This window comes from Ostrea edulis, chromosome 6 (assembly GCF_947568905.1).
Source record: "Ostrea edulis chromosome 6, xbOstEdul1.1, whole genome shotgun sequence".
Taxonomy (NCBI): domain Eukaryota; kingdom Metazoa; phylum Mollusca; class Bivalvia; order Ostreida; family Ostreidae; genus Ostrea; species Ostrea edulis.
Window position 1 is genome coordinate 34,271,778 of NC_079169.1, and position 26,825 is coordinate 34,298,602.

At 36.0% G+C, this 26,825-nt stretch overlaps 1 protein-coding gene across 3 annotated transcripts; it reads right to left on the reverse strand.

Annotated features, from left to right (window-relative positions):
* Nucleotides 1-757: 757 nt before the first annotated feature.
* Nucleotides 758-16,501, reverse strand: LOC125648110 (membrane progestin receptor gamma-B-like). Of its 3 annotated transcripts, none has more exons than XM_048875031.2 (2): nucleotides 16,160-16,501; nucleotides 758-5,733 (listed from the first exon to the last, which is right to left on the reverse strand). In XM_048875031.2, exons 1-2 carry the CDS (start codon nucleotides 16,174-16,176, stop codon nucleotides 4,740-4,742), a joined length of 1,011 nt encoding a protein of 336 aa, XP_048730988.1. In that variant the 5' UTR covers nucleotides 16,177-16,501; the 3' UTR covers nucleotides 758-4,739. The 3 variants fall into 3 exon arrangements, with proteins under 3 accessions (XP_048730988.1, XP_048730989.1, XP_048730987.1); XM_048875032.2 differs by lacking the exon at nucleotides 16,160-16,501 and adding an exon at nucleotides 8,813-8,976; XM_048875030.2 differs by lacking the exon at nucleotides 16,160-16,501 and adding an exon at nucleotides 8,176-8,316.
* Between the last annotated feature and the right edge of the window lie 10,324 nt (nucleotides 16,502-26,825).

A 26,825-nucleotide genomic window follows, 5' to 3' on the forward strand; every position in this document is an offset into this window, starting at 1 on the left:
GAGGAAATGTGGAAGACCACCCTGGATTTGCAGGGACAAAAGGAAATTGGGTTGATATCTTCAAGTGTGAAGACATTTAAGGAGGGTAGTAGTCAGCTGGGTTCAATCGCTGGTGACCAGATAGCCGAGTTGGTAAAGTATCTGACTAGAGATTCAGGGGGCCCAGGATCAAATCCCAGTTCAGTTCACTTATGTTAATCAATAATTTTCTCGGAGTTTTTAGTTATATTACTATTTCATAGGCATTTCACAGAAACTGGTAAAAATTCAAGATAACTTGTATGTTGCGTTGTGATTCTTTTTTCTTTTTTTTTAACTCCAATACTGAAGAAAGGAAACCAACAAGATTGCTACACGTAACCATATGTCCCATGCCGCCACATGAAAAGTTGAAGCACAAAAGTACCTAGCGGCAGAACTGTAGCTCTTGAAAAAAAATATTGGGACAGACGAGATCAGTACCAATATTTTTTCAGAAAGCTAGAGTTCTACAGCTAAAATGTCCCATGACTCCTGTAAAATTTGTAGAATCAAAACGGTGGCACAGTATGATCTACTACATATGGTGACTAACAATCCTACAAAATTTGAACAAAATCCGTTGAGCGGTTTCGTCAAAGTTGTGTTCATAAAGTAAAGTGGGATTGACACTGGTATTTCTATGTCGATCCCCTTCTGTGTTGCAGCAGGGGACAAAAAACCATTCTAAGGAAGAGTTGGGGGTACATTCTAATGTCCAGAAAAATAAAAATATCAATGAAGATTAACAAGTACAAATTTTATTACAATAATTGCAGAGTGTAACAAATAAAACTACAACGTAATATTTTGATAACAAGAAACAAAGCGAAAAAGGTTCTAGATCAATTGCACATTACAGCAAGAATTGTGTGCGACACAGTACAATAACAGCATTCAACTCAACGACAGTCGTACTTCCTCGTACGCCAAACGACACTCAAAATTATTCACAAAAGTTATGTCCTCTGACCACCATCTCGTGAATCCAATCGTTTACATTTTGGCATCTCTAAATGAACAGGATGTATTGGTAATTTTTAAAAATCTAGATACAGTTTTCAGTTGGGCAATGTGCCCAGAAATAAGGCAACCAAAAGATTAATACAGAAGCTTGAAATTGATTTGTAAATTCAGTAGGAAGTTGAGGAACTTGGTAATGTGAAGAAAGGAAGTTTCAACAGCAAACTGGAAGTCAAGGGACATAACTCTGACTGTTGATAGATAATTTGAATTAACTTGAAAGTTTGCATCATATTATGGTAAATTGTTCAGATAAACTGTACTTTTACAGAAAACACATGTACACGCTAACACCATATGGTAAACAATCTAAGAAGATTTTGTGTATTGCTCTAAATGAATTACGATTTATCTAAAATTTGCTAAAAGTGTATAGGTAGTAAAAATGTTCTATCAACCTATATATATCAGATATTAAACAAATATTTCCAAATTTTTAAAATAAATAAATGACAATCTAATTAAAATCAGATCTTCTTTAGGGATCTGATTTTAATTAGATGGAATAAATGATAGTATACTTATAAAACTGTTCATACTTGTAGACAAATCACACCAGACTATAGACTGTCTGTATACATGAATGGACATCCATTTGATATTTTAAATAGGTAAATAAAAAATGATTTTTGAAAGAACTTTTATGATCAGAACAAAAGACTCACAAGTACATTGTGTTGGCACACATACGGGACATACATAATCAAAATAAGCCACTTTTAAAAGTCTTTCAAAGCTTGATCTTAAAAACTCTTTGCAAAAATAAGTAAAGGTAATCTATATGAAAATATATTCTCTTCTGCAGTCAAGCTGACCGTCAGAAACAAAACATGGGAGTCCCTCTACAATCTAAGCACCAATACTTTATTGTGCTACATATTTTGGTATTGCATTTCGCTAAAGCACACGGGAAATGTACCGATAAATAAAACAGGGAAAGAGACAGCAATCTCTTCTATATTTCATTTATCAAATTTCCGATGTTGGTCAAAAGTAACCAGTATCGAATATACCTGGACAGTCCTGATTGCACCAATGTTCTTACTCTGAACGCCAAATCTGATTAGTCCTGACATCAGAAGGTGTGGCTAGTATTTAAATTAGGTTGATGTCATTAAGCTGGTATATGAGGAAGAGATGGTTTTAAAATGTAAATATCAGGAGGGGAAGGGGGGGGGGGGGTATATGATGTTAACCTAATTTGGTACCCATGATAATCTTACATATGCAGTGTCCCACCTATGCAAATTTTCACACATTCACATAATACCCCCAAAATTGAATATACATGTGTTTTGTGTGGTCATTAATCTTGATATTTTCTAAAATAGTTACAATATATGTACAATATCGAGCATTTAATAGGAACTGTTTACAAAATGAGGCCGAATGGAAGTGTGGCCCTCGTAAATAGGTGTTCATCGTAAACAGGTATTCATCATAAACAAGTTTTCAATACAATATATTGCAGCAATACAGAAAGTATTACAATAAGCTTCTATAATATTACAACACACTAGCATCAAAAAATAATTTTGTGTGACTATCCTTAGTAAAAGAAAGAATATCTGGTTACAAAAATATCCTCAACGGCTGAACACGAATATGAACGAATGATAACATAGTGTTAACAGACTTGCAATACATGTAAAGATTTGCAATACAAGAACATAATGTATACAATAAAATGCTTGAACTCATATAAGTAAAAAGATACAGAGTTTCTCAGTCCTTCACAATCCAATTCATAAAAACAAAATCAGAATCATGTTGAACTAAAGCATGTTCTCATAGCGGTGAACAAAGATACCCCGGTGTTCCCAAAAATTCAAACATCAGCTGATTATTAGTCAAAAAATGCCCATCAAATTGCCAAATAGCAGTAGGCATAAAGATCTTCATTTCTCAGCTGTTTTCAAATTATCATAAATTTGCTACAACTTAATACGTGTACATAAACAGTACAACACGTTTATAGCGAAGTGCTAGGGACAAAGAATTTTAATTTGTCATAAACGTAATTTGTTATTTCCAATAAGTTCATAATTTGTTTTAAAACTTCAGGGAATGAAAATCACCTCTTTGTAAGCACGAATCCATTATAAGCGTGTTCGCTGTAACCTTGTTTTACTGTAAGCACGAATCCATTATAAGCGTGTTCACTGTAAGCTTGTTTTACTGTACATGTTATTATGCAATCAGGAATAAACAGTTTTGAATTTTAAAATGTTGAAAAATACCTCTAAATCAAAATTAAGTCAAATCAAAATTACCTGATTTTGTAAACAATGGTAAAAAATGTGAACAACAGTGTCATGTGATTCGTAAAAAAAAAAAAAAAATCCCACAAATAGGTCCTGTAGAAATACATAGCATTAAAGAAATTCCTTTGTCATGTTTAAATTCAATGCATTTCTTACTTATATTGTATATAAGTAAATAATTGTTTACAAGTCAAAGACAGGGAAAATTTCATCCACCCCAATATTATATCACAGTTCATTTTAGCACTAACATAGCAATGGTTGGTCACTATCCAGTCTGATTAAAACCAGCCCCCTTTCTTCTACTGATCATGATAGGAGAAGGGGGGCTGGTTTTAATCAGACTGGTCAATATTAAAAGTAAAGAAGCACTTTTTTCTCGTCAACAATTTGCATGCAGAATATCCAAATTGTAAATTAAAGATAATTAAACAACTTAAACACGCTGTCCATATGTTGATATATATATATATATATATATATATATATATATATATATATATATATATACATTAAAAAATTTTTAACGAAATTCATATATACTGATAAATGGCTGCTTAAAAATCATACCAGGTTCCTAAATTCTGAAGTTTGATAATGTATTATTTGAATGCATGAAAAATGTACAATTGTGTGTTGTACCGGTATAAAGAATACTGGAATGTAGATAATGAAAAATCTGTGGTGTACAATACTTAACATTAATGTAAATGGTCCACTTTCGTTCGTTTTTCTCACTTGATTATTTACAGTAAAATATTTCTAAAAATCTAAAATCTCCAGATGAAGTTCCTCAAGAGTTGCATTTTGAAATGTATGTTTCGACTATCTATTGGTTCTCTTCTTTTGTGGAATTCATAAGAATGACAAAAATTTATGCACATTCGTAGGTTAACAGACACTCAGCATGAAGTATATAATACAATGAATATATAAAACAATAAAGCACTTATATACATGTATCTTTTCATGTTAAACAGAATATTGTTGAAATTTGCACTTATTGATTATTATTATAAATTATTATTGTTGTTTACAATGAGTCTAACTAAGCTTTAACTGATATATGTCCAGGCAATATCTTATCAGCCCCTTGATAAGAACTTTTGTTGCCCAAGTACATTTAACAGCACTTGTGCTGCAGTTTTTCCTTGGGGCAAACAAAATGCCTTATTGCCTTCGCACCATTTGTTGACTGTATAATAGCAATGGTATAGATTTAGATACTGTCATTGCTGAATAGTTGCAATTTACTAAATTTTTATAAAAACTATTGTTCCTTGGTTATTCCATAGGAATTTATATTTGAAAAGAAATACTCATTTAATTTGGTTGATTACTCCACAACAATGAGGTTAAAAGTTGGAACTTGCATATCAAATTTGTTTACCTATTGGGTAACAGAAAACCTTTCAAAAAAATATGAACAAATATCTACTTGACTTTGTTGTGATAAAACTTTAACTTAAGAGAAAACAATAAGATGATGAGGGAGTTAACTGTCATGACTGACAATATTACTCCGATTGTGCTCCAAGCACAGCTGAATTCCCAGTCTCTCCCTCGAAGGAGAGGCCCACGGGCTCTCATGTCATACAGAATGGCCTGCATTTGGTCCATAGTTCCTAGAATGGAGCACACATGAAACAGCTGATGACTATGTCCTATAATGTCGAAGCGACCGGGGTGAAGCCTCTCCGGTAGATGGGTAGCATACAAAAAAGCTGCAAGAAGAGCAAATATGAATTGACGTGCATGTATAAACTGTGACTGAAGCGAGCAATCCTCGGGGCTACACAGCAGCAGACGATATACTATAGGAATACTGTCGTAGCAATATGGCCAAGCAAAGGCACCTAAACGGAGGACTTTTCTGAGGGAACTTGTTGGCATAAACCGGGTTTGGCAGGAAACTATGGTGCATATTATGCTATTGACCAAGGCTATGTCTGAATAATGTTGGCCAAACCAGGTGTCTTTCAGATCCGATGGAAAACAATATGCCCTATAGGCAATGGCCACACCTAGACTGAAAATACTCAAGGCACCATAATCCATAAAGAAGCAGATGTGTCGGGCCAAGGTGGACATTGTGTTGAAAGTGTGAGCTGTGGCACTAGCTAATGGGAAGATGATGCACACGAACATATATCCCAGCAGTGGCCATGTGTAGCTGTCATGCTTGAAATCGAGAGTGTCTGAAAGGTTACGTAAAACCCAGAAGAAGTAACAGGACGGCAAAAAATGTGTCCAGAAGTTGAAGGTTTCATTGGTGGCATCAAACACACTAAGTAGGCATTGGAGGGGCGTGCTCTTAGGGTGCCGATAACCACTGATGATGAAGTGCTCGTGGAAGTGCTCTGGCACCTGATGGATATTGTATGTGGGCCCAGACAGCCCTCTGGACGCCATCCTGGTCAACTTCTCCCTGAAAAATACCAAAACTGTACATTACATCAAACAGCAACACAGAACCCCAGCCATAATAAACACATATAGTACCAATGTCTCCGAGTAAATCTGAACATCATTGATCCATTTTTCTATTCTGTATATATTACATACAGCAGATATTATTTTTCAAACAAAATGAATACGATGATTCAGTAATATATCCTTTGAGCATACTAAACTTTCTGGCATGACTTCAAATTTCTCAAATCAATAACTTAAATACCTCCATTGATTGTCAGTTTCAATCAAACAATTTTTACCTACATGTTTCTATTATATTTGCTCTTTATCCTTACATCTTATTGAAATCAGCCTTAAACTAAAAATCAATGAAGTGAATCAATGTTGACAGTGCTCCGCCTAGAAACAAATGAGTATGATTTCAAATTATCAGGGGAAACAAAAAAATTTGATGACTTTTAACAAATCTTTCTAGAAAGCGCTGTCGAGGAATACACATTTGTGGGGGATGGAAATGTTGAAGATTTAATTGGGCCCTTTGAGTCTGCAGTATATTTATGTACTTATTATACCTGTATATATACAGCAGTGATTTACCTGTGCTTTATACCTGTCAATATAATAATTATCTTGGTGTTAATTCACCATGCCAACCACAGGCAATGTAAACCAGAAAGAAAGTGAAAATGTAAACCAGGGGAAAAAATGCGATTTCCTTGTTTTTAACTGATTTCAGTTATAGATAAAAATTAAACCTAGTATAGGATGTATCTGGGTGTATAATCTGTGAAAGAATAGGCTCTACAGTCAGAGTAAGGCTATCTTTTTTACAGAAAACCAGATAGTAGCTCATAGAATGAAGACTCTTACTAACAAGCAAGGCTCTTTAACTGAGAAGCGAGACTCAAGACATTAATTTATAATAAGAGCTCAGAAATGCAGTGTATATCCCTTCACAATGAATGTTTACAAGCTTTTTCTATGAAGTCCCATGACCTTTGTCCTTGTGATCCCGAAATCAATAAGGTTCTTCCTGTTTTGATAGCAAAGCTACATGTAAAGTGTCAAATCAATCAAGGTAAAAATGTGGCCAGTCAAGTGTCTACAAGCTTTTTCTAGGAAGTCACATTATGACATAGTGATATTGAACTTCAACCTATTGACCCCAAAATCAATAGGGTTTTTGTCTCTTGATAACAAAGTTACCTGTGAAGTATCAAAACAAATGAGCAAATATGTGGCCTGTAGAGTGTCTATAATATAAGTTTTGTAAGCACTTTGCCCGAGTTTTGTTTCATTATCATTGCATCAAAATTATAAGTGTGCGTGGCAAGAAGAAAGCAGAGTAGTAGTTTGTAATTATCAACTTAGATGAGTTTGTCCTCCTGATATTGTAGTAGTTTGTAATTATCAACTTAGATGAGTTTGTCCTCCTGATATTGTACTTAGTTTGTAATTATCAACTTAGATGAGTTTGTCCTCCTGATATCGGCTTGGATAGCTACAGAATATGAAATATAACCTGTGGCAGAGAGAATTTTTGTCAATTAATGTTGTCAACCGCCGTAACATCAGGAAATTCTTAGATCAACTTTGGACTATGAAGACTGTTTTGTAAGACCGTCAAACCAGTGAATCTCGACAAATGAACATGACAGACTTCTCTCTGAAGTAAAAGTGAATAATATACAAGTACAATGTAAGCATATGCAAATACAGTGCACATGCCAAATGTATATTTCAATTTTAGTGCTTTGAAAAGCATATGTAAATATCAACAATATGATTTCTTTACTAAATCAAATGGTTAAATTAAATATTCATTATTCATGACAGATCAATAAAGCAAACATATTGGTTACTTTTATGAAGATCTAACATGTGATTCAGTTATCCGGACGCTTCATTTATCCAGACGATTTTGCTGGGAACCAAAGTGTCCGGATTAACGAGGCTCCACTGTATATCCCCTCTTGCAATGAATTGCGTGGGGATAAAAATATCTTATATAATTTACAAACTTCATTCTCAAATTTTCTATGAGTCAGAAAACCAACTTAACAAAACAAAACTATTAATTCCATAATTAATTGGTTTCAAAATCTGTGTTAATATGATCGGATGCATTAACAGATTAAAGAGCAATGAAAATTCTGATATTAAATCAAAACGTTTACCATTTAACTTGCAAATTAACTTCCTATGACATGGAAAGGGAGGGGGGTGGGGGTGGGGGGTGTTAATTCAACATAGCTATCCTAACACTATTAAACCCAATGATAAATTATTCAGATCTTAAAGCCTCTTTAAAAAATACAACCCTGTGCAATTCAGATTGTGTGATGATTTTAAAGGAGATATTTAAATGACTGGTGGAGATACAATGCAGTTCTGCTGGGTGTGATATCAGTCACTGCAAGCTCTACTACAGAGGAAGTATATATATTCTACACACCTGAGTGATCCGAAATAAAACAGTGACACGGTCCACTTCATCAGAAACATCAAAGTTTTATATCACAAATTACAGGCATTTCTCTTGATATTTGCAACACTGAATGATTAACGTGGACTAAGGCCTACTAAGGAAATGAGTGATTTAAGTTCCGTTGTGAATAGTACCTTGATTGTAAACATTCGCTAGCTCATCAGGTTGCTACTTCCTTAAGGCATGGGTGTACATGCTGATCTTTGAAAATTTATACCAGCTCTTGAAAGAACACTATTTTAACCAAGTGAAATTTAGTATGTTTATAAACAGTGTTTTAAAGTCATTATTTAAGAGAGAGAGGGGGGTGAGTGGGTATATGTCAAGTTATTCACCTTATGCCCATAATTCATATCCTAGTTAGATGATCCAACTGTGTCTCGGGAAACACCCTCACCACCGGGTCCATAGGACATTATCATTTTAACAATAGAACATTGTATTTATTCATATCCAAACATGCAACATATAAAAGATTGTCTTAAACCAGTTGAATATTGTATCTGCCATATATTCAAGTTTAAATCTAAGTATTTGAAAACTTTTTCCACACAAGCTTAAAGTTTGTGAATCTATCTATTTATAAAAGAAATGACATTCTTACCCCATTATTGTAATCACTTCCAGTCTTGTAATACAAAGTCCCTACCCAAATGTCAAAAAAAAAAAAAATGCAAGCTAATCCATTTTATTGGGATCTAATGGAGCATTCAGTTGAAGGTTGCCATAATAGTGTGTCACCATAATACACATAAAATACTGGCTCTTTTCTAACAGCGTAGATCAGCCAACTCATAGGTGTCAGGCATCGATACCCAGAAGAAAGTTTTAAAAGTCAAAAGACTCAAAACAATCGCTACATGTGGTATAAACAAGGAATTTGAAAAAGTCGAAACGTTTGAATTTACCTGCAAACAAAATTAAATGTCTCCTTCAAACAGCATTAGCAATAAAGCCTGTTGGTGTTTATGTAAAATATCTTAAAACAAGTTAGATACATCACTGATCCGTGAATTAAACCAGGTCACACCATGAGTTGTCAATAAATACACATACCTATACAAGCTGTCGGCAGTAATACCCTTAAATTTCTGACAGAACAAAGCATGGAAACTGCTAACCCACAGAATCAATGTAGACAAAAGAAACTTGGGCAAATATTGTGGCAGACTCCATTAATAAAACAGCAGGAAGACTTCAATTGTGTAATTTACACATTCATTGATTCAATTAGCGACAGACCAGTAAAATGCTTGTAACATGATGAGTGCACTCTCATGCTCACATACTCTAATGTTCCCATACTCTCATGCTCACATATTCTTGTGTTCACATACTCTCATGCTCACATACTCTCATGTTCACATACTCTCATGTTCACATATTCTCATGTTCACATACTCTCGTGTTCACATACTCTCGTGTTCACATACTCTCATGTTCACATACTCTTGTGTTCACATACTCTCATGTTCACATATTCTTGTGTTTACACATTCTTGTGTTCACATACTCTCTTGTGTTCACATACTCTCATGCTCACATACTCTCGTGTTCACATACTCTCGTGTTCACATACTCTCATGTTCACATACTCTCATGTTCACATACTCTCTTGTGTTCACATACTCTTGTGTTCACATACTCTCATGCTCACATACTCTTGTGTTCACATACTCTCATGCTCACATACTCTCATGCTCACATACTCTTGTGTTCACATACTCTCATGCTCACATACTCTCATGTTCATATACTCTTGTGTTCACATACTCTCATGCTCACATACTCTTGTGTTCACATACTCTCATGCTCACATACTCTCATGCTCACATACTCTTGTGTTCACATACTCTCATGCTCACATACTCTCATGTTCACATACTCGTGTTCACATACTCTCATGCTCACATACTCTTGTGTTCACATACTCTCATGCTCACATACTCTCATGTTCACATATTCTCATGCTCACATACTCTCATGTTCACATACTCTTGTGTTCACATATTCTTGTGTTCACATACTCTTGTGTTCACATACTCTCGTGTTCACATACTCTCGTGTTCACATACTCTCATGTTCACATACTCTCATGTTCACATACTCTCTTGTGTTCACATACTCTTGTGTTCACATACTCTCATGCTCACATACTCTTGTGTTCACATACTCTCATGCTCACATACTCTCATGTTCACATACTCGTGTTCACATACTCTCATGTTCACATATTCTTGTGTTCACATACTCTCGTGTTCACATATTCTTGTGTTCACATACTCTCGTGTTCACATATTCTTGTGTTCACATACTCTTGTGTTTACACATTCTTGTGTTCACATACTCTTGTGTTCACATACTCTCGTGTTCACATATTCCTGTGTTCACATACTCTCGTGTTCACATATTCTTGTGTTCACATACTCTTGTATTCGGGTTCAATATTCTGTAAATTCCTCAAATAAGTTACCTGCCCCTGATTTAAAGTTTAACAAGAGGCCCAAGGGCCTAGAATCGCTCTTCTGATAAATTGTACAACCCCACCATTTCTATTCTTAGCCTCTTAGTATTCTAAATCTTTAGTTAAATCCTAAGAATTCAAAAAAAGTAGGTCAATGTGACCTGCTTTTTGGTTTACACATTTTGAGAACCCAAGAAATATCAACTGACAAAGTTTGATGATTTTAAGCCAATTAGTATCTGAATATTGAAATATAGCTGTCAAATTCCAATCATAGGTCATGGTGACCTACTTTTTGGTCAGCGAACTCCGAACATGCAAGACCCATCAACTGACAAAGTTTGATGACTGTAGGTCAAATAGTATCTGAAATATATAGATATAGCCGTCAAATTCCAAAAGTAGGTCAAGGTGACCTACTTTTTCGTCAACACCCTTCAAACATGCAAGACCCAACAACTGACAAAGTTTGATGACTGCAGGTCAAATAGTATCTGAATTATATAAATATAGCCGTCCAATTCCAAAAGTAGGTCAAGTTGACCTACTTTTTGGTCGAAGCCCTTCGAACATGCAAGACCCAACAACTGACAAAGTTTGATGACTGCAGGTCAAATAGTATCTGAAATATATAAATATAGCCGTCCAATTCCAAAAGTAGATCAAGGTGACCTACTTTTTGGTCGAAACCCTTCGAACATGCAAGACCCATCAACTGACAAAGTTTGATGACTGTAGGTCAAATAGTATCTAAAATATATAAATATAGCCGTCAAATTCCAAAAGTATGTCAAGGTGACTACTTTTTGGTCGACACACTCCGTAGACTCAAGATGCATCAACTGTCAAAGTTTGATGATTGTAGGTCAATTAGTGACTGAAATATATAAATATAACTGTCAAATGCCAAAAGTAGGTCACAGTGACCTACTTTTTGGTCGACACAAACCGAAGACTGAAGACGCATCAACTGACAAAGTTTGATGATCCTAGGTTTTACAGTGCCCAAAATATGCATCTAAAATTGAAAATGTGAAATTTGAATATCTGCAAAATTCAAAAAGTAGGTCACTGTGACCTACTTTTTTATCAATATGTTTTAAGGCCTCAAGATGCATCAACTTACAAGATTTGATGATTCTAAACCTCTCGGTATTTGAAATAACAACTTAAAATATATCTATAAATGATAAGCCATAAAATTCAGAAAGTAGGTCACGGTGACCTATTTTTCAGTTGACGCATTTTAAGGTCCCATGATCCACCAACTGACAAGTTTTGATGATCATAGGCTTCAAAGTGTCCAAGATATGCATCAAAATTAATTTTAAAATAAATACCTGCAAAATTCAAAAAGTAGGTCACCGTGACCTACTTTTGAGACAACCTGACAAAAGGTCCTAAGATGCATCAACTGTCAAAATTTGATGATCCTAGTCCTTATAATGACGAAAATATCAAAGATTTAAGGAAATATAAATTTAGGTCAACTTTGAAGTGACCTTGAGACCACGCCCTTTGCCCCAGGGTAATGCCTTGAACAATTTTTAATCTACAACATATCCTCATCCTTATGTGTAAGTTTGGTGATAATATGCCCAATGGTTCTTGAGAAGAAGATTTTTTAGCAACCACTACTTTTGGTTGCATTTTCCTGATTATCTCCCCTTGTTAAAGGGTCACATCCCTCTATTTAGTATGTATGAAAGCCCTTGGGCCAATGATACCCTGTAACAAATTTGAAAAAAATTGGCCCAGGGGTTCTTGAGTTATAGCCCTTTTTCTAAAAAGTTTACGCACACCGCACAAATGGCCATAGCATTAGCTCTTTGAGCCTTCGGCTCAGAAGAACTAAAAATGGCTGCGAATTAAACTGATCATGAATGTCTGAATGAAAGAGCAAATGCTCCTAATAGTATATATCACTTCAAACTAAAGAAGAAAAACAAAATAATTGTAAGGCGAAAAGGTTAAGATATCGAACAGTGATCAACCTCAGAATTTATATAAGGAATACAAAATAGAGAGTTGGGCAAACACGGGTCTGTATGTGATTATTGTAACAAAAACAGTGGCACTACAAACCTAGCCAGTCACATGCAGAGGCACCACTGCAATTTTAACATCAATTCGAGCCAAAACAAACAGAAATTGGGATTGTGTCAGGTTGTATCAACTTCTATGCCCCTTCCCCTGGTCATGTTACACTTTATGCAATGATGAGTGGTGGATTTGAATTGAGATATCCTAGCAAGATCCCAAGAGCTTCAGCAACTAGTGAACAAATAGCCAAAAATCTAGTGATCTGAATCATTTGTTGATGTTTTTAAAAGTGTTTCAAGTAAAATGAAATATCTGAAGATTACTGTTTTTGTTTTATTTCATAGATTGTTATGATATTGTGATGTATTGCAGTACCAAATTTTTAAAATATTGCAATATGCAATATGATTTTCGAGTCACAATACCCAGCACTAACTACTAACCAATGGTCCTCACAGTACTATGATATCATAGAATACCAACTACTAACTGATAGTCCTTACAGTACTATCAAAGAACACCAACTACTAACTAATAGTCCTCACAGTACTATCAATGAACACCAACTACTAACTAATAGTCCTCACAGTACTATCATTGAACACCAACTACTAACTAATAGTCCTTACAGTACTATCAATGAACACCAACTATTAACTAATAGTCCTTACAGTACTATCATAGAACACCAACTACTAACTAATAGTCCTTACAGTACTATCAATGAACACCAACTATTAACTAATAGTCCTTACAGTACTATCAATGAACACCAACTACTAACTAATAGTCCTTACAGTACTATCATAGAACACCAACTACTAACTAATAGTCCTTACAGTACTATCAATGAACACAAACTACTAACTAACAGTCCTTACAGTACTATCAATGAACACCAACTACTAACTAATAGTCCTTACAGTACTATCACTAAACACCAACTACTAACCAATAGTCCTCACAGTACCTACATGTACTATGTATCTTTGATACTCAATTTCTAAAGATATATGTACGATGATGTTAATATTAACTTATATAAAATTCCAAAATACACACACAAAGTTAGCTCAACAAATTACCCTTGTAGGATGGAAGTAGCATGCCAGAGGCCTGCACACATCACTAGTTAACTTGTTCACTTACTATTCTGTATTGTTAACTCACGCATAATTCACTCATAATCACTATTGTATGAATCAAAATTCTGGGAAATACTTCATCAATGACAAATTAATAGGGTTCTTCCTTATTGAATGCCAAACAAGAATACAAACTATGTTCATTGTCACTTTTATGGTTCTCTTTGAATTTTGCCCACAAGCTTTCACACAAACGAACACACATGCAAATTAGCGACGCTATATATATCCCCTTTGCAACTAAATGCACGAAGGGATAATAAACATATTCTTATTGCAGCAAATTCAAGGACAAATAAATGATCCACACTATAATAATATCCTACTAAAAGCAAAAATCCACACACTAGAAATGTGGAAATATTGGAAGTGGGAGTTCGACCCTAAAGCATGTTACTGCACCACTAGCACAGTACCACACACAGCGACCCTAAAGCATGTTACTACACCACTAGCACAGTACCACACACAGCGACTCTAAAGCATGTTACTACACCACTAGCACAGTACCACACACAGCGACCCTAAAGCATGTTAATACACCACTAGCACAGTACCACACACAGCGACCCTAAAGCATGTTACTACATCACTAGCACAGTACCACACACAGCGACCCTAAAGCATGTTACTGCACCACTAGCACAGTACCACACACAGCGACCCTAAAGCATGTTACTGCACCACTAGCACAGTACCACACACAGCGACCCTAAAGCATGTTACTACATCACTAGCACAGTACCACACACAGCGACCCTAAAGCATGTTACTACATCACTAGCACAGTACCACACACAGCGACCCTAAAGCATGTTACTGCACCACTAGCACAGTACCACACACAGCGACCCTAAAGTATGTTACTACACCACTAGCACAGTACCACACACGACCCTACAGCATGTTACAACACCACTAGCACAGTACCACACACAGCGACCCTAAAGCATGTTACTACACCACTAGCACAGTACCACACACAGCAACTCTTACTTGGAATGCTGAACAGTTTGCATGCCGCAGAATGATAAACAGTTTGCATGCCGCGGAATGATAAACCGTTTGCATACGGAATGATAAACCGTTTGCATACTGCGGAATGATAAGCAGTTTGCACAGAACAATGTACACTGCACAAAACGATGTCCGCTCTATGAACTGTCTATCTCCAAGAACAAAACGACATGTATCCAAATGTTTTCTTTCAGCATCATTCAACTTTTGATGGGAGTGATTCAGATATATACATATGTATATCATGGTAAGGTTTTTCCCTGCCTGGTAGTTTGAATATTAATTGTTTTGATCAAGACTGCCAGATATAACTGTTGAAAGTCCATCTTTGTGCAATTTTAAAATAATTGCTTGAATCCCCATCTACCTTTCCCATACCCATGGTGGAATGATAAGCACATTTTGACAGTCTGAAAGTTCTGGGGGTGTGACTTAAATGTGGTCTGCAAGTTTCTATGGGTTTGGCTTGATCTTGCACAGAGCAATTCTTGATTGAAATGGTTTACACGAAATGCTTAACAATTTGCACGGAACGCTTTGGACAGGATGGGAACACGTACTTCCCCTACAACGAGATTATTCCTCTCTAGCGAGAGTAAATATATCCCGTACAACCAAGAAAAACACCCGTGGAGTACATCTCTTTGTGTTTCACGTGAAAATAAAAAAAAGTGCTAAAATGTCTGATACTTCTACAAATATATTAATCAAAACAAAAACACTCACGATGTGTATTGGATTTCAGACTGCTTCCCTCTTATGCAGCAACTTTGATATGAAATTTCTTGACTGTGTTGTCAATTTCATAGAAACAATTCACATCATGTTGAGTGTGTGTCGCACTCATTCAGCGTTGCACGGGATTTGCCATTATTTTCAATAAAGACGCCAAAACACCTGTTTATGGTAATGTTTACTCTCTCACTAAAGAGGGATGATCGCGTTTCAGCGAGAATATCTCGCTATAGAGGAGGTGTTCCCAACCTATTGGAGGTACGAAACAATACGGAACGCTTTGGGGGTACCTGCCTCAAGAAAAAGGGGTGTGGCCATTGGTGAAAAAAAAGGATGTAGCAAACTATCAACTTCACACAGAAGTGTCAGAATCTAGTTGCTATATTGGTATCAAGCTGCTATGTGATTTGTTCTTACATTGCCAAAGAAGGTTAGAGGTTGGTTTGTCTAGCCTAAAAATTAGCATATAAGACTAATGATCTGACCACTAATTTCTGAGTTATCAATAAAAAAAAAATCGTTTAAGAAAAATAAAGATATTACTCACCTGCCAGAGTGTGACATTTAATCAACTGGAATATTTTAAAATTGTGCCCATTTTAAGGAAAAACTCACGCCAAAACACAGCGTGGGTTTCCTTAGCAAGCTAAGCTTCCTGTTCCATTTACAATAGTCTAAACCCCGCAAAATACTTGTAATCTTTACACGATGAAGCCGTCAAGCCATTAGGGCAGTTTAATTTCAGTAAAGATATAGAAAACATGAAAAAATATTAGATAAACTTATAAGTTTTAAAAAGTTTCTGAAACTTGAGCTGTAGTGGTTTTCTTGTGTCTTTTCCCCCCTAAGAAACCATATTATATTTTTCTCATAATTCATCACTCCAATCTCGAACCCGATGTATATACATGAACATACATGTAGTAGGTTGTTCCGCCCTCATATGACTTATCAATATTAATTATTGAAAGTGGAAAAAATTGTATTAAATTCCACTCAACATAGTTCAATTTAGTTAATAACCAAAGAAAATGTGTGCGTTGCCAGTTGCCACCTTTTATAAATAAGATGCATTGAAAAGGGATTGATCATATATCACGTATAGATAAATAAGTATTAGGCAAATGGCTTTCATATAAAGGTCACTCAAGGTCATTTTGTAGAGGCCAAAGTTACTCAGAACATATACTTTATATATGAAAATAAAAAATACTCCATTTCAACAAGTAATTGTTGATCTTTTGGACCAAGGTCTCCTCAAGGTCATTTTAGTAAGGTCAGAGTCATTCACAATATAGATCTTATGCACGGAAAATGTGCCTTATTTCAACAGTTTTTGAACAGATGTCGATTATATATAACACAAAAAAGTAATAGGGAAATTACTTTCATACAAAGGTCACTCAAGGTAATTTTGTAACTTTAGGTCAACGTCACTCAACATATATACCTTGTATATGAAAAAAACAAAAAAAACCAAAAACTTCATTTCAACAGTAAATGATCATTGTGCGAGTAATATTCGTCATATGAAGTAGTTCATTGGTTATAAGATGCATTTCGGGGAGCATCCACCAGTTTTTCTGTTCTTCTTGTTTTAATTTGTTATCGCTAATTTCAGCACTGGTCTGTAATAGTACTGTTTTTATTAGGGGTGGTATATTATCATTACCAACAAAATGACTGGTTCCTGTGATTTTAGGTGGCTGTAATTTTTGTTCTGTAACATATAGCTAGGAAAGGACTGAGAAAAATGGTTGGGCCGGGAATCAAACCCAGGACCTCTGCATTACTAATAGTATAGAGACGTCTTAACTCTGATCTATCCAGGTCGATAATAATAAAAGAAGAAAAATCAAAATGCACTGTAATGATGTATTAGCTCATTACATGAGACATTTTGAACATGACAATACTTAAATTAGTGTATTATATGCAAGTACCACCGTGTATCCTAATGCAAAACAGTAAGAAATGCCCAGGAAAAGAAGAGAAAAATATATACATGTATATAACAATAATACATTTAAAGGTAATAATAGTAAAGGTAGTCTATGTATATAAATATATGATTAAAATTCCACTGTATTTTTTTTATCTAATTTTTTTTTCCAGTAATGGTATAGATCCCGAGAATTCACTAGCTCCACGTTTTGGAGTAAAAAAAAGTTTTGTCTATCCCTGATTTAGCTTGAGTATGTTGATTTGCATCAAGTTGACAATATCAGAAATACATCGTCCAAGTCTGTCTGCAATGCTGTCCCAGCTGTCGTTCGGATTTATAATCAGGTATACCCGAGTGTCGTCCGCGTATTGCATGATAACACGTTATGCCTCCGGCAAATTTCTCCAATTGGTTTGGAGAACATACAATCAATATATATTAGACGAGGTCCCAACACAGAACCCTGTAGAACACAAAAGTGTAGTAGGAACTCTTTGGATACTGTAGATCCAGCAGCAGTTGTTGACTTCAACCAGAAAGATAAGACTTGGTCCATGACAGAGCCGATCCCGTGATACTCCATACGCCTGATCAAAATATTATGGTCTATGACGTCGAATGCGACTGAAAAATCAAGCACCACGAGTGCAACATGAATTCCTGTCCAATGCAGAGGTAAAATCTAGGTAACCCCGTATTAGAGCCGTTTCTGTGGAGTGACATCACGATTAAGACAGTTTCATGGGACGAATATTTCTAAGAATGTTCCTGTCAGGGACGGAAGGGGGGGGGGAGTGAGAAAAAAGTAAAAATATGAACTATTGTACGAATACACAATTAACCTCAAGAAAAGGAATCCGCGAGATCAATCCTCTACTGTGTTAAGGCCACGACGCAGGGGTTAACCCAACTAAAAGTATGCGCAAAAAAGTTCTCTCTTTTTTTCTTTTGCATTTATGGTGTATTTCTTTTTTCACCTACCTACCTTCCTTTTGTTTTGTCATCATGTATTGGGATTCCCTTTATTTGACGTCAAGACTTCGTGAATGCCTATTAAGCGGAACCTTAGAGGTCAAAGTTTGAAGGGACGGAAATCCTTTAAAAATAATTCTTTCATGAATCTCCCATAAGCTTGTAGCTTATTAGACAGAATAAAAGCAGAATTATATTATTTTCACAAGCGATAGAATGCAATTTTCCCTTATATTATCCATTCCAAGTAAGTTATGGTATCCTTCCCTGGGGATCAGAGCAGCTCGAGGGTCACATTATCTCTATTTTATTTTTTTATTTTTTGCCATTCTGCATTTTTATGCCGAGATTGAGGAAAAGATTATCATTTGGTGTGCAATAAAACTGACCAAATAAGCCGATCTGGGGCCAAAACTATGTTAATTTGAGAGTTCTTAGCTGAATACACAAAAATCATGTTCACCCCTGTAAACGCGAGATCGTTAACTTGGACGCGATCGGTAACGCAGAACAGTTTGATAGAGAGTACGTTTTGATGTTATTTTCGAGTCGATGATTGATCTAGTTTGAAATTTTACAAGATATCAGTATAGTAGTGACAATTTATTAGCCTTGCACTGCAATTAGAAGGACCACAAACTTTAGTGTATATTATTCTTTATTCATTCACCAATCAAGGGCCCTCAGGGGGCATACAATTTTTAACAATTAAACATTATATTTACATGATACCATATACAAATGTATACCATATAAATTATCACTTTTGATTTACCGGTATTATGTATTCCATCTGAGTACTCTCAGTACTTTGATGAAATCTCTAATTGGCTGCTAGCTGCAGTCTCTGAAAAAATATTGTGACAACTGTTTCGTCACAATATTTTTCAGAGAGCTATAGTTCTGCAGCTAATTGGCTGCTAGCTTCTACGGCCTTGTTTAGTGGCCACTAGATTCAGCCTAGTTACAACAAGGATGGTATATAAGTAAGTAAGTAATTTATTTCCAATTTTGGGCCCAGAGGGCATACAAAGTTCATATATACATAAATCATAAAAGAGTGATTATCCAAAAGATAGATGAAAAATAAAATTTACAAGTTCATGATAAATCAACTTTTCTTAGTAATGAACAGCTATATATGTAATTGGCAAATTTTTCAATAATACTGTCACATTCGTTGCTCATAAGCCAGATAAATTTTTGTCTATTACACAGGTTTATAAAATTCTTGCACAAAATGTTCATGGACTCTATGAATGGTTTTCTTAAGTGTTGGTATGCTATGCAGTCAAATACAAAATGGAATTCATCTTCTACACAGTCAGACTTGCAGACAGTACATATTCTCTCATTTACATGTGTTTGTGTGTAACGTCCAGTTTCAATAGCCAAAGAGTGAGAACTGATTCTGAAATTTGTGAAACATTTCAAAACATGAGGATTACGAATTACTGAAAACTATTTTTCTCTACAGAATCTTGTTTTGAATAGTGCATAGGTTCGTAATTTACCAAATTGTTTGTCTGCATTGTCTGAGAGTGTATTACACCACTGATATTTAAATCTTTCATACAACTTATTAGCAACAATTGAAACAATATTTTTATCATGTATAGGGCATTGTATATCCAACTTATTCAAAATATAATGAATGCTACTGATCCAGCTGCTTTTGTTATTATCGTATAATACATTGTTTTCAAGTACAGCATTTCTTAATAAGGAATTTACTTCGGAATTTAAAATTCTTTGTAAATATTTAAAACAGCTTTTTATGACATCAATATACATTGGAAATCGACCAAGTTCACCAACAATAGCTTGATTTGAGGCTTTTTTATGTACACCACAAATATATTTCAAAAATTTAATGTCCATTTTTTCGCAGTACATTTTATTAAAGAAGTTTTCCATACAATAATTGGGGCGTTTTGCAGAACATGTATCTGTGTTTATTGTTCCCCAGATTTCACACGCATATAGCAGTACAGGTTTTACAGTATGATCATATAAGTGTATCAGGGTATGTATTCTAGGTTTAATATTTCCAAAACATTTGACTAATTTAAAATATGCTTTTAAGGCTCTTTTGTAGAGATCAAACTGGCAATTTGTGAATGAGCCTGATGAGGAGAAAACAATTCCTAGATATTTATATGATGACACTTGTTCAATAATTTGATTTTTATAGAAAAAAATTTCAGCTGATTTTTTACCACTTTTGCAAAATATAATAATTTTTGTCTTCTTGAGATTGACAGACAAGCAATATTTTTCACAGTAGCTTTCAAGCTTATTTATACATTGCTGAAGTCCTCTTTCAGATTTAGAAATTAATACTAAATCATCAGCATACAATAGACAATTTAGGGAAATGTCACCTAATTTAACCGGATCATCATTATCATTAAATAAAGATGGTAGACCATTGATTAATATTTTAAAGAGATATATGGGAAGCGAAGTGAAGAAAAATCATAAATGTTGTTCCGAACACAGAGGGCAACAGTGAAGGGATGGTGCCTGTCACAGTCTTCGAGACAGCTTATTTATAGTATACAATTTTAACAATTGAATATAACTACATGATATACATGTACATGTACATATGTTAAGGATTTCTATATTGACATGGCTCATAATAATAATTATGGTTGAAAATGCACTGCACAACAGGTATGCTACATGGGAAGTAGAGTGAAACATATAATTAGTCAGAAATGTTGTATCGTACACAGAGGGCACCAGTGGATGAGGTTTGTTCCAAGTCAGTCAGACTGGCAGTCTTGTACCCTAAGTATTCGAGACAACTATGTAATCTATGCTTTCAAATTCCGAAATTTCTTGCCGTTACTTAATCAATTATTTTCACAATGGTTCAAATAATTGCAAACATATTTTGATTTTACGAATTAAGGTAAAATAAACTTTACATACATCTCCAAAACGTGCATTTATCAGCGTATAGAAATGGTTTTTATATGAAATATTGACAAAGTACAGAGGTGGTCAGCAACGACGCAAATTGCTTGCAACGCAAAATATGCGACTTTAACAAATATTTAAGCGATTGGGTGTATAGTCGACATCATTTTGATTGTTTGACTAAATGGGCATTTCAAGTGACCAAATCAAATATAAGGTGTGGCGTGGGATTGGTTTCATTTTTTTTTATTTTTTTTTTGGTCATAACTTCCTACCACCCGTAATTCAAACATTACAACATGACATTGGGATACCCCAGTGTTAACTTGCACATCTGCGTCCTGTTTCATGTCAATCTTAACACAACATAGGAAAGCAAGATTGTATGGCAGCGAGTAGTAACACTTAGGCTTCAGTTTTAATTATCAATAATACTAATCTCTCTCTCTCTCTCTCTCTCTCTCTCTCTCTCTCTCTCTATATATATATATATATATATATATATATAACAATTGTTATTATACTTTTGTCATTTCTACGTATCTAATTATTCCTAAGGGTTGTTCTAAATGTTATTAGGGTAATTATATCATTACATTATATATTAATAATAATACATGTATGTAATTATGCATTTTAATTCTGACACTATGAATATTTTATTCACATGTATGTGCACATCGATTTTATATTATCTTTTATATCACATTTGTAAAGCGCTTTAAAATAGAGGACTAATATTGATAGGGCGCTATATAAATCTTTTAATTACAATTACAATACATACAATATTAACAAACATATTGATGCAAGCGTCAAAGAACGATCGACCACAAATAATTTTTTTTACAGTTCACCGACCGTGTGAAATGTTAATTTTGCATGGGTATCAATGATGCAGATTAATTTCCTCATATATTGCCATGTAAAAATTAATTCCCTTTAGGGACATGATTTGAATAAATTAGAATCTGAACTACCTGATGATGCTTGCATATCAATATGACTCATCGTGGTCCTGCTGTTAGACGATCTCCTCTACATGACCTTGGAAAACTTTGATACAAACTTGAATCTGCTCGGTCTGAGCGCTTGTATTTTAATATGACTAATCATGGCAAATTAATACGTCTCTTCGTTGGGTGCTGTACTTTTCCTGTAGCATCAGTTAGAAGACATGGTCTGTATTCAGGTCGATAAAACAGGTAGTGACAGTTCCATCGCCAAACGCTCGGCATCATGCGTGAATTCATGTCACGGGTCCTCGGAGATGACCTTAAAACGGATGCCCCATATCACAGTAGGTGTGGCAAGCTAAGAATCCTCACTGCTCAATGGCCGAAAGCGCCGGCCATATGCCTAAATTTGAAGCCCTTTACCGAACTTGACTTGGTGACGTCTCGATCCATATGAGGGAAAATTTCTGGAGAGGGACGTTAAACAAGATACAATCAATCAATATTTAGGACAATGTTTTATGACAGATGCACATCTAAAATCAGTAGTAGCACCTGCAGGCACGTAGCATCGTTTTTTCAAAGGGAGGAGGAGGGGGTTGAGCCAGAGAAGTTGGGAAAAGTTGACTTGTTTAAAATTCTTGACAAGTAAATAAAAATTGCCAAATCTTTAAAATCCTAAATCGAACAAGATTGGCTTCAAAAGAACCCATTTTAGGGTACAGATGGACGTACAGACATTGCACCATGTAGTAATACATCCCGTCTAAAGAAACACGTGTAAAAATGTAACTCTGACCTAGATACAGCAAGATTTTGAAATATGATGATATAAAAAAAAAAAAAAACAACCCAGACATCACTCATCATAATATGCCCTCCTTGTTACAAATTATTTAAAGTGCCAATAAAAACTAAAAATGATGAAGAAAATTTGTGCAAACTGCATTAATGGCATGAGTATGGAAAAGTGTAAATGAATGTAAAAATGAATTAGAAAACAATTTTCAAATTAACAATTTCTGCCTCTGAGTATTATTAAATACTTATGCCTCTGAGCATTACTTAATGTGAAAATTTAGAAGCAGAAAAATCGACATGTTTTGTACAATATAACCGAAATGATTCGCTTACATATCTATCATTGTGAGAACAGATGGGAAACAAAACTACTTGCAACTTCGGTAAGAAATAAAAGACCTTGATGCACAAAGTAACCAGGGCCGTAAATTAACCTTCAATTTGGAGGAGGCAGGAAATTAGGCGGGGGTCTGGGGGCCGCCCAGGCCCCCAGACGCTGAGCACATTTTGTGCACACTGAACACGTTTCGTGCAAAATCCTTGATTCTAGGGCCTTCTAAGATGTTACTTGACTAACTCATTCTAAAAGAAAGATTTGGAATGCTTTTTAAGGGAGGTATCATGTTCTTAGTTATTGGAAACAACATAAATTCTAATGAACTTTAAATTTTAATTTTTTTTGGCTCAAAAGTTGGAGGAGGCAGCTGCCTCCTCCGCCTCCATGTAATTTACGGCCCTGGTAACACGAGATAAAAGAAAGTTTTCTGATTATGTTACATGTAACAGCTAGGAGATATTGTTTATAATAGGGAAGAAAGTCATCACGTAACCAGACAGCCAAATCAGTGACTTTCCATACATTTATCAGTCAACTCTCTTATCTATATTTATCACAGATGTATCAAGGAAGAAGTTAAATAATCAAACATATCAATGTTTTCATTGAAACTGCAAGACAGAAGCTCAACTTTTTTCTTTAATAAGGAAATGTAACAGGAGGGAAGTAAAGTGCTATCAGTGTAGAAATGCTTGGTTTTAAGAAAGAAAAATTCACACTTTTTAGAATCATTTACTTGTAATTTGATTACATTTTTTAAAACAAATAATTGTGCTGTGTCATTTGTAGGAAGAAAATTAAAGAAATCAATGAATTTTTTTTTTCCTCCTGTGATTTCCCCCCATTTTCATCAGCTCTTCTTTTGATTTTCTCTTTTATCATTTGCTCTTTTTTCATCATATATATAACCATTTTCTTGTTTATTCTCTTCCTTGTGATTGCATATAAACTCGATCTTTCAATAGATCTATCAACATGATCAACAAGAGATGGTTACTCCTCCAAGGAACCTGATACTGCACCTCTGGTGTGTCCAGGGATTCTTAACTCCTCCTATGCACCTGATACTACCACTGGTGTGTCCAGAGATTCTTAACTCCTCCTATGCACCTGATACCACCACTGCTGTGTCCAGGGATTCTTAACTCCTCCTATGCACCTGATACCACCACTGGTGTGTCCAGGGATTCTTAACTCCTCCTATACACCTGATACCACCACTGGTGTGTCCAGGGATTCTTAACTCCTCCTATACACCTGATACCACCACTGGTGTGTCCAGGGATTCTTAACTCCTCCTATACACCTGATACCACCACTGGTGTGTCCAGGGATTCTTAACTCCTCCTATGCACCTGATACCACCACTGGTGTGTCCAGGGATTCTGAAAAGTCCTCCTATGCACCCGATACCACCACTGGTGTGTTCAGGTTTCTGTATTAATTCCTCCTATGCACCTGATACTACCACTGGTGTGTCCAGGGATTCTTAACTCCTCCTATGCACCTGATACCACCACTGGTGTATCCAGGTTTCTGCATTAACTCCTCCTATGCACCTGATACCACCACTGGTGTGTCCAGGTTTCTGCATTAACTCCTCCTATGCACCTGATACCACCACTGGTGTGTCCAGGTTTCTGTATTAACTCCTCCTATGCACCTGATACTACCACTGGTGTGTCCAGGGATTCTTAGCTCCTCCTATGCACCTGATACCACCACTGGTGTGTCCAGGTTTCTGTATTAACTCCTCCTATGCACCTGGTACCACCACTGGTGTGTCCAGGTTTCTGCATTAACTCCTCCTATGCACCTGATACCACCACTGGTGTGTCCAGGTTTCTGCATTAACTCCTCCTATGCACCTGATACCACCACTGGTGTGTCCAGGGATTCTTAACTCCTCCTATGCACCTGATACTACCACTGGTGTGTCCCGGGATTCTTAACTCCTCCTATGCACCTGATACCACCACTGGTGTGTCCAGGTTTCTGTATTAATTCCTCCTATGCACCTGATACTACCACTGGTGTGTCCAGGGATTCTTAACTCCCCCTATACACCTGATACCACCACTGGTGTGTCCAGGGATTCTTAACTCCTCCTATACACCTGATATCACCACTGGTGTGTCCAGGGATTCTTAACTCCTCCGATGCACCCGATACCACCACTGGTGTGTCCAGGGATTCTTAACTCCTCCTATACACCTGATACCACCACTGGTGTGTCCAGGGATTCTTAACTCCCCCTATACACCTGATACCACCACTGGTGTGTCCAGGGATTCTTAACTCCTCCTATGCACCTGATACTACCACTGGTGTGTCCCGGGATTCTTAACTCCTCCTATGCACCTGATACCACCACTGGTGTGTCCAGGTTTCTGTATTAATTCCTCCTATGCACCTGATACTACCACTGGTGTGTCCAGGGATTCTTAACTCCTCCTATGCACCTGATACCACCACTGGTGTATCCAGGTTTCTGCATTAACTCCTCCTATGCACCTGATACCACCACTGGTGTGTCCAGGTTTCTGCATTAACTCCTCCTATGCACCTGATACCACCACTGGTGTGTCCAGGTTTCTGTATTAACTCCTCCTATGCACCTGATACTACCACTGGTGTGTCCAGGGATTCTTAACTCCTCCTATGCACCTGATACCACCACTGGTGTGTCCAGGTTTCTGTATTAACTCCTATGCACCTGGTACCACCACTGGTGTGTCCAGGTTTCTGCATTAACTCCTCCTATGCACCTGATACCACCACTGGTGTGTCCAGGTTTCTGTATTAACTCCTCCTATGCACCTGATACCACCACTGGTGTGTCCAGGTTTCTGTATTAACTCCTCCTATGCACCTGATACCACCACTGGTGTGTCTAGGGATCCGCATTTACACTCTTCTTGATTTTGGATTGTTTATAAGATTTATGAAATTGATCCCTATTTGCTATCTTCAACTTCTTTGTTTATCTTAAATTTTGTGATATAACAACTCCTATTTCATGATTGTCAATTGATAATATACTCTCTGTAAATGTTTTCATATCTGCTCTGCAAAATAAATAGGCCAACAGCCACGTCCCGGAGTGTGAAACCCGTCATGTTTTGATAAATTCAGGGCTCGAAATTAACATATGCCCGTCAGTCTGTGACTGGTTAAAAGTCTGGCGGACTGACTGACATTTGTTTTAGTCAGTTCGATGGGACTGGTTAATTTTCTGAAGCATCATTTTGGAAAATATACATGTTTATGAAAT